Genomic DNA, 10,192 nt, shown 5'->3' with positions numbered 1-10,192 from the left:
AAGTTTTGAAATATACATAAGGATTGAATTTATAAACTTATATATTTATTTTATTTTATGGGAGAAAACTTTAAATTTCATAAAATATGTTTTGTGATTATTTTAATATTTGGGGCATTTGAAAAAAAAATCAAAAATTTAATTAGATCTTTTATGACCGTGCAAAGAGCGAAGAAGTGCACTTAGTTGAAAAATAAAGGAAGTTATATTTAAGACATAAAAATACTTTAAAAGGTAAATATTTTAAAAGATCACTCAATTATTAGGAATTCTATAACAAAGTCATTCAATTTTGTTTTAAATCAATAAAATCACTCAACTTAGGGATTTTTTCTTATAAAATCACTAAATCAAATTTGTCATAAAAAGAATATGACATTTGACCCGCCATAAGGTTTATTTGAGTGGAGAAGAGAGAAATGGAATTTATTGTTTTCACATGGGTTAAATTAATTTACTGGATCAAGTTGGATTAAACGAGAGAAATCAAGTAATTTCTTTTGAAATTAGAAAATGGAAATTGATTTGAGGGAATCCATTAATATGGGACTATTTTTGTTAACTTTAGTAAGGGCAGGGTATAAATAGCCCAAACTTGTAATGGAGGATAAAATTGACTAATAAAACAATGTAGAGAGGGATTTTTGACCCTTTTCCCTGAAATGAACAAAGAAACTGTAAGATTGGCTTTTACAACAACAATAACATATCCAGTACAATTTCATAAGTGGGTTCTGAGGGTCAAGTGTACACAAGTAATTTCCCTTAGCATTGTGTATGCTTCCTGACATATTTGGCACATTGTGTATGTTGCCGTGGATTCATAGTGTTGACTAATTCTTTAACTGCCATTTATGACGATTCGTAGTGTAAGTTGTGTTGAGATATATAATATATTTGATAAACAATGGTTTGGACCTTGATTGCTATTATATAATGATATATTCATGTGCATAATATTTTTGTGCTTGTTGTGTGTTTGTATTTTCTAACACTTGTTCTAGAGGTATTTGAAGTGGCGGGTCGAGAATCTTCTTATCAGGGTTATATTTATGTATAACTCACTCCTTCGCATGTCCATGCAGAATCTTGTCGTTGAGAACGAGGCTAGTAATTGAAGACTTCGTGAGTGGATTCTATTCTCGGGCGAGCCACCGCATTGTTCGTGGAGGCGGTCATTTCACTTTATCTAGTTTATTTCTAGTTATTTCTTTTATTTTGGGTTTACATGCGACACTCAAACTCATGTAACTCGTTAGATGCTCCATGGTCTTAGCGTGGGATGTGGGCTTGAGATTCTTTTTATCTTAGCGTTGGTTGGTTTTCATAAATCGATTATGGATTTGGTTGGCGACTATTTCGCATTTTTATCATTAATAACGTTGTTGGACCTGCACTTATTTTCTTTTAGTGTTTTGTAAATGATTAAGAGTATGATATATGATTCGCCTGGCGCGTGGTATTTGCTGGGTGCTAATCACGTCTAAGGGGTATTTTGGGACGTGACACCTTACCCCTAACTTGACAGAGAGGTTGTTTCTGATCGACCCTCGGCTCAACTAAAACAGTTTTAAGAGAACAATTTTTAACCTATATAGAAGAGTGAGTGTGGACCAGGGAAGATCGACACATGTGCTTTCGGTAAATAAAATTCATGTTAGTGGCATTTAAGACATTTGCTTTTAACTGCTATGTATATATGCTCATTTTAAGGGCATGTTAGCCATTTCGGAGAATAGTTCTGCAACTTCGGGCATACTCAATTTTGTTCCTTCTTTTTTGTCTCCCTCATCATTTCTTTAAGCATAAGAAGTAGTCAATAAATAATCAGGTAGGCATTTTGTTTTATTTGAAAGAAAATTTTCAGCGGTAAGATATAGTTAATATTACTTGCACATTTGGTCACTTTACACAATTAATAATATAATAAAAAATGTGTTAATAAATATCTAAAATATTTTTATTCTATTTGTAAAAATACAAATAAATTACATGTTTAATGTGTAGGAAATTATTACAAATAGTCAGTGTATATTATTAAGTAAGTTGTGTACGTTTCTTATTAAGTTCTGAAAGATTCATGTTTAAAAAACGTTTGCCTATTTTTTATCAAGTGCGTGAATAGAGATATTCAAAAAAATTACCTTCTTTATTAAATTTTATAAAATCAAATACACAAAAGCTTCATTTATGATTAAAAATAATTTATTAAATTTTATAAATTTAAATTCATAAAAGCTTCTTATTTATAATTTTAAACGAGTCAAATATTTTTATGTAGTTTCTAAATATGTAAAAAAAAATAATTAAAAACCTTAAAGATTGTATATCTGACCGTCACAATAAAAAGTTTGACTCTCAAAATCCGGACTTTGTGATATAAATTGTGATAGAGGGAGTAGTTGGTTAGTACTTTTTCTTAAAAATTACGTTGTATTACATTCGGAGATAGGGAGAAAATAAGGAAAGTGATTTATTATACGCTACTAATGCAATTTGAACCCTTCACTTTAATCTTGAAAGACATGATACCCAAAGCTATCGCTCAACCCGTTAGTTTGTACTTAAAATATAGGGCTATAACAAATGTTGTTTAAATTGTAATCATGTTTATGTAATTTAACTTTCATAATTTTATTATTAAACTGATATATTTTCATATCGGACCTGACATAAACTTGTGAAGGAATTACCAAAGTTATGCCCGGCCGGACATACTGATGCCAAGTCTGCCCATAAGGCATAAGTATGCCGAGCCCAATATAACTTTGGTAATTCCTTCACAGGTTTATGTCGGTGGACTCATAACGAAATTTAAACTCTGCCTTGCAATTTTTTTTTAAATTTTGACTGAATGAGAATTCAAACCTGGAACCCATGGGTTTTAGCCGAAGGGCAAAATTTAAAAATTTCAAATATGAGGGGCAAAATTTAAAGACCACCCCAGAATTGCCCGCTTAACATTATCTAGTTTTTAGTATAAATTACCATAAACCTTTCATGGTCCAAAATGGTTAGCATTTTGTCCAATTAATGGTCTGCTAGAAAACCATGGCAACATAAGATAACAATGAGCCAAATATAAGAGTTGAAATGTTGACTAATTTCTTGAATGGCTCTTCTAGCCCCTTTGCTTTCAATAATGACCAATCCTTCTTACCTTTTCCACTTAAATACCAGGCTTTTATCTCCTCATGTTGAGAGCGCATAAAGCAAAGCTCTGTGGGTTCTTCTGGCCCTTGATGCTCTTAGTCAGAAGATAGGAATCGCATCCGATAAGAAACTCAACAACATTAGAATGTCAATAGCTAGTTATGACTCGCGCAATGTCTAAAAACATCAAGGGGCATATAGTATATCAACCACAACAATAAAAGCAAACAAATTCATCACGACGTCAATCACAACAAGTTACACAAGCAGAGACATAATTCCAAAATAATCTGCAGAGACATAATTCCAAAATAATCTACTAAGTAGACATATTTCACATTCAAGTCTAAGTATATATTTATTTTGGGGTCTAAAAATCCCCATCAGCAGATGACATTTCCTCTATAAAGCTCGTGCCTCAAACAAGTGCATCTCCAACTTCAATCCTGTGAATGGAAGGACAGAGTGTCGTTACATGTTTGTACAGCCAAGGGGTTAAAAGGAAACACAAGAGGGCAAGAGAGAATATGCATAACACAACTATGCACAGAGAGTGTGATTATACATGATAAAACTATGTACTAGAGACGAAGATTACACTGGGTATGTTGTTGTTCTAGAGACGTAGATTAATTTCCGCAAGAGAAAGTGTAGACTAGTAAGGGAGTACAGTTTCTGTATTGCAGTTTCTAGGATTTAATGAGACTTTCTTGGTGTCTATGGTTTAATCTCCTTTTTTTTTTTCACAGTTTTCATCAAATCTAACATGATGACAAGTAAAACCAGTCGGAATTAGGCACTAGATGACTGACCGTGATGAGTCAACACGGTGACATGAGATTACATTGTAAAATACAGAAGTTGGAACAAATTAATTTCTTTTGGCAAATTGTCATTTCAAGTCCCAACATGTATTTTCTAATAAGGGACCAAAAGAAGAGATCAACAGCAACAACAAACCCAGTGAAATCCCACAATGTGGGGTTTGGGGAGGGTAAAGTGTACGCAAACCTTACCCTATTTCGAAAGATAGGGAGGCTGTTTCCGAAAGACCCTCGGCTCAAAAGAAGAGATCGCGATTTAAAATTTAAAAGAAAAGATCTTGTTCCTTGTGTTATTACCTTAATGCAATTGTAAATTTTCTGAAATGGACAGGATTATGCCCATTGCCCAGCAGTAGACTACAGAGAGAAGCTTTAGTAGAAATTTAACTTCCAGATTTGGGCGGAAACGGAAGAGAGAAGCTTTAATAAATCGATAAACTGCTACTAGTGCAGCGACTTTGCTTAAATGAGAGATAACCAAGCTAGACACATGCCTACACAGAGAGATTTTATTTTGCAGAGTAGACTATGATCTTCCAATGAAGAATCGGATCGATGATTGAATAGCACAATTTCTCTGCATACGACACCGAATTATAGCCTGTTTGGCCAAGCTTATTTTTCCCTCAAAAGTACTTATTTTTCAATAAGTGCTTATTTTAAAAAAAGTGAAGTGTTTGGCCAAGCTTTTGGGAGAAAATAAGTGCTTTTGGGGAGTAGCAGAAGCAGTTTTTCAGAAGCTAAAAAAAATAGCTTTTGCCCAAAAGCACTTTTTTGAAAAGTACTTTTGAGAAAAATACACATAGAAGCACTTTTTAAAAGCTTGGCCAAACACTAATTGCTGCTCAAAAGTACTTTTTAAATTAATTGGCCAAACACAAACTGCTTTTAGCCAAAAGTACTTTTTAAAATAAGCTATTTTTAGAAGCTTGGCCAAACAGGCTATTACTCACATAAGAGGCATGGCTTCTCTGGCTTCTCAGAATTCACAGAAGATACATTTTCTCTTACCTCTCTAGATAACAAACATGTAGGCTGGAAACTAAATTATGAAAAACATGGTTCATTCGACATTACCAGATACCAACAATAAGTTTTAGATACCAACATTACCAGCATCTGTGATCTTGTAGTCTCCCTTGAAATAATTAAGCTTTTTTAATTACCCACATACTTCACGAGTAAAGATACATTTGTCTTTTCATGTCCTTTAAAGATACATGGTTGAGTCAATAACATACACATATTTATAAAACAAAGTGCTAAACGACAGCGAAACCTCAGAATGCTCAGTTAGAAAAGAGGCTGGCCTTTTCAACTTAGAAGCACAGAGAAATGTCAAATAAGTTGAATGAGCAACACCGGAGATTATTAAAGGGATAATTACACATTCGGACTGGCCTAAAAATAAATAGCCGCATATAATATACAAAAATATACATATAACATGCATATTATATACAGTCAGTATAGGTTATGTATACTTTGGCTATCACCCGTAATAAAAATGAAAAAAGCCCATTATTAAAGCATAACAGATAACATACCTCATCTTCATCATCGTCTCCCCCATCTTCTTTGTTCTTCTTGAGACGGGTTGTACCCCCCTCCTTGCTAATGGGCAACTTCATTGGTCCGAAGGGCGTGTCCACATTTATGTTACCTTTCATGGAATAGCCAGTACCTCTCCCTCTGATCATGTCCCAAAGAGCAGAGCCAAATTCCTTGGGCCTGAAGGTTATGGGAAGATCGATATGGCTGATTCCATTTTTTTCAAGAGTAGCCGATTTCTCAAGATCTGCACCACCAACATTGACATCGGAGAGCCAGACATCGTAATCAAGGCTTTTGAGCCCCAGATCAAAGTCGTTCTTGTTATCCACCTTTAACTTAAGAACTGCTACAGTTTCCTCGAAAGAGAACTTCTCGAAATGGATTTTCTCAAGATCAATATCTGGCTTGTAAGGTACAGGAATCTCGCCACTTTTCTCAAGAGGAATAGTTAGCCTACCAAAAACAGGCACATCAACTATGAGGTCAACCTTGATCTTATACGGAATGATGCTTCCAGGCTTTATAGAGCTGTATGTAGTTTTGATGTCATCATAAACCAGATTAAGTGGTATTTTGACGGTCTCCGAACCATGTGCATGTATTGTTCCAGCATCAGGGATCAATCCAGAAAGCAGTTTCCTTCCATCACTCTCGATTAAGTAGTTTATGTCAATAAGAGGAATTGGGATGGGGTTCGGGTTCTTCACAAGCACGTCAACAACTATTTCAGCCGTTTTAAGATTGATATGAGGAATATGAATTGCAGCGACATCTGCAGTTGGTTTTCCAAAACCTATTGTTTCCTCGATTTTCTCACCAATATCCTGGATGAAGTCCTTTACTTTTTCAATAAAACCACCCTTTTGCTCATCTTTCTTGTCTTCTTTCTCCTCCTTCTCCTTGTCCTTGAAAAGACCCCTTTCGACAATCTCTGGATTTTCCGAAGACGACATACCTTAGAAGCAAAGCAAGAAATAATGTTCAATGAGTTACAAAGTAGACTGACAACTGGAATTCAAGACACAAATATACTAGCAAGCAACAAATGGGTGTTCTACCTCCTAGATAACTTAGCCCCACTAACAGTGACAGCCACGTGAAGTGGAAGTAAAATGGAAATAACAGCTTAAAACCTCCAAAGAAACAGTTTACCTCCAAAGACACAGTTTACAGACAGAAAGAATGTTTCTATTGCTTCTAGAGGATTGCAAAGAAAATTATGGGAAGCATTTCGATATAATACTGCACTTTAATCCCGTCCGCAATGCTGCCATTTAGTTATGCTAAATGGACACATAAATAATACATCGTTAAATCATACTTGAATAAATCTTTCACACGTAAGGTGTGGATAACAAAAATTGTGTTGCTCTGACCTTACTTTCTCAAAAAAAGATAACGAAAAAGTCTACTGCTTGTGCAACTACCAGTGCCAGTAGTGAGAAACTTATTCAATCTAAAACTTTAGACATTCAGTGGAGTTGCCCAGGACTACTAAGGCACTAGCTAGAGTAGCTAGGACAATCATAAAAATCACTGAGCCCTTTTTATTTAAAATAACCGTAGTGCCCGGACCAGCTTGCGCACACCTGAACTAATTCCAATGGACACTTGCTACCTCCCACCAACACAGGTACCAGGTGACATGGATCTTTCATTTTTGCAAAGTCCAATGTACCTCAAATGCTGAAGAGTGAGTTGGATCTAAAAGCGACCCACGTGAGATATTATTTTTTAACATGTAATTATTTTTTAACATGTATCCATATCGCTTTGAATCTCTTGGCCTTATCTGACCTCTTTTTATGCTTTTATGCTTTCTATTGAGCCGAGGGTCTTTCGGAAACAGCCGTCCTACCTTGATAGGAGTCAGGTCTGCGTACACTCTACCCTCCCCAGACCTCACGTTGTGGGATTTCATTGGGTTGTTGTTGTTGTTGTATTTTTTAACATGTAGAAAGTAGGGTGCTCATCACCAGAGTCGAATCCAGGATTTAAAGTTTATGAGCTCCTACAACAATTTCAAGTTAATATACAATAATAACCGAGTTTACAGTCAAATACTTATTCGTTTTTAGTGTATTTCTTAATATACATATAGGTCTAGGCAAAAGCTACTGAAATTCCGTGAACCCGAATTGATTTTTAGTGCCTTGAGCAAAATTTGGAATGAGTTGAGAGAAATAGGATGAAAATTAACTGAAAATGGGTTGACTCTGATGCTACATTAAAGAATCCAATCATCCAACCCAAAATCAAATCTTAAGGCATAAAATGGAACAGCTAAAACCCATTATAAACTCTTTTGAACCCTAATACAACCAATAGAGAACAGGTTTATTCTCTAACACAAGTAGTGCTAATATAAAGCTTCATTCTTTGCTCAAGATTTAGTACTTACAATAAATTATCCACCTTACTTTAAGTCAAATACTTGTTGCATGAACAAGTCAACTAAAAGCATCCATACAAATCTGACAGTCAAAAAAGATATTCAAACACATTTCAACACAACAAGTGGTGCTAATATAAAGCTTTATTCTTTGCTCAAGATTGAGTGCTTCTGTAATAAATTATACACCTTATTTTAAGTCAAATTCTTGAAGCATGAACAAGTCAACTAAGAGCATCCATACAAATCTGACAGTAAAGAAAGATATTCAAACACATTTCAACACAACAAGTGGTGTTAATATAAAGCTTTATTCTTTGATCAAGATTGACTACTTTAGCAATAAATTATCCACCTTAACTTAAGTCAAATTCTTGGAGCATTAACAAGTCAACTAAGAGCATCCATACAAATCTAATAATCAAAAAAGATATTCATCCACATTTCAACACAATCAAATGAATCAAGAATTGGAGTTGACAGAGAATCTGAGGATCTAATCAGATCAAATGATATGTACAGAAATGGTAAAAAGAAGTCATTTTGGGATATCAAGAATGATAAGCAAAGCAGAGAATCTTACTCAGATTGCAATTTTATTACAAAACACAAAAAGGGGTTGATCCAAATCTGATCAAGAAGAAGAAAAAAGCATGGCAGAACCCAAAAAAAAAAAAAAAAAAAAGAAAATAAAATTAATTGAGTGAAAGATAGAAAAGAAAATGCAGTATCACCTGCTAGAACTGATTTGACCTTGCTTGTTCTCTTGGATTTGCTGGGAACTTTCTTGATTCTGTAGAGTGATGTGATCTGATATATTAAGTGAAGAAAGAGAAGTGTAATAAAGACAAGATATACTCAAGGGGTTCTTGGTATTGTCAACACATGTCTTACGCGTGTGGACGTATAAGATCGTGTTGACCAACATCACAAAAACTTATAAATAATCTCTTAACTTTTTTTTTCTCTTCACATAAATATCTTTTTTGCTAAGTACATAAATATTTACTACAAATTAGTTTGGTTAACTTCATAAAAAGTCTCCAATTTATAGTGTTTCTATAAAAATTATTGCATCTTCGGACGTCTCGAAAAAAAAAAAAAATGAGGTGCTCGAAAACGATTAAAGTAATTAAATAGGGGGATTATAACTATAGCTCTTGGTAATTTTATCACAAATGAAAATTGCATAAAGTTGTCAAACTAATATTTCTAATCACAAAATTATTCAACTTTTACTAATTTCATAAAAAATCTTCTTGTCCATCTTTTGTGATAATTGATTGAAAAGTTCCTATTCTAATTGAAAAAGATATTTTAAAGTTTAAAACGACTCATGACTTGACCCGATCCAACATTTTAACTTGTTTATAAACAAACTGTTAAAAAGCTCCTCCCCATCAGCCTTTTGTGTTTGAAATACAGTATTAGTTTATCTCTCTTATCCTGATTTTTTATAACAAAAATTGTTTAAAGGATATGTTGCACGTTATTTTAAAGGGAAAAGGGGTAAATATATTCTTTCAATTTTGCGATTTAGAACGGATATATCATTCATTTAAAAAGGGGTATATATACTCTTACCGTTACATAATGGGTGCATATTTGTCTTTTTCTTAACAGGCCTATATTTAAAATATTCAAATTTATTTTGCCTTATTTTTTCATTTAAAACAAAAAAAAAAAAATTGTTCCGCATCTTCATATTAACTCATTTGTAAATCTCCATCAAAATCACTCAAAAACTTCACCAAATTATCCCAAATTTTAAGCATGAATTCTTCGGGACATTCCCAAACTTTTAAAATATCATTAGAAAGAAAGCCCTATAACGAAAAGTAGAAATTTTGAACTTGAGTTTCAAGCTCCTTCAATTACTGACAATGAAGCAACTTCAATCGTTGCACGCTGCATAATAGAAAGGAATCCGCGACTTTTATAGGACAAAAAAAAAAAAGTTAAACCAAACTAATACAAAAACAAAAAAATACATAAGTAGTTTTCACGCACTAATTTAGTGCGTGAAAGGACCAAACCGCAAAAATAAACGCTTTGGCCTTTCACGCACAAAATTTGTGCGTGAAAGAGCAATCTACCATGATTGCAAATAATTTTGCACTTTCTTCCTATTCCAAAAGTCATAAGAAAATTAGTTGTCCATATATTTATGAAAAATAATTTATAAACATTCGGTATTATACTAATCCAATTAATTATATATTCATGTGTACTTACATCTACTTAACACAAAAAAATGACAATAAAAAAT

At 33.6% G+C, this 10,192-nt stretch overlaps 1 protein-coding gene across 2 annotated transcripts; it reads right to left on the bottom strand.

Moving 5' to 3' along the window:
- Nucleotides 1-3,329: 3,329 nt before the first annotated feature.
- LOC132056347 (uncharacterized) lies at nucleotides 3,330-8,823 on the bottom strand. Of its 2 annotated transcripts, none has more exons than XM_059448499.1 (3): nucleotides 8,658-8,823; nucleotides 5,525-6,486; nucleotides 3,330-3,599 (listed from the first exon to the last, which is right to left on the bottom strand). In XM_059448499.1, the coding sequence occupies exons 2-3, from the start codon at nucleotides 6,482-6,484 to the stop codon at nucleotides 3,594-3,596; spliced, it is 966 nt and encodes a 321-aa protein (XP_059304482.1). In that variant the 5' UTR covers nucleotides 6,485-6,486; nucleotides 8,658-8,823; the 3' UTR covers nucleotides 3,330-3,593. The 2 variants fall into 2 exon arrangements, with proteins under 2 accessions (XP_059304482.1, XP_059304491.1); XM_059448508.1 differs by lacking the exon at nucleotides 8,658-8,823 and adding an exon at nucleotides 8,507-8,651.
- Between the last annotated feature and the right edge of the window lie 1,369 nt (nucleotides 8,824-10,192).

The sequence above is a fragment of the Lycium ferocissimum genome, chromosome 1, assembly GCF_029784015.1.
Source record: "Lycium ferocissimum isolate CSIRO_LF1 chromosome 1, AGI_CSIRO_Lferr_CH_V1, whole genome shotgun sequence".
NCBI lineage: Eukaryota > Viridiplantae > Streptophyta > Magnoliopsida > Solanales > Solanaceae > Lycium > Lycium ferocissimum.
The sequence above is the reverse complement of the archived record's forward strand: the minus strand, read 5'-3'. Positions and strand labels throughout refer to the sequence as shown.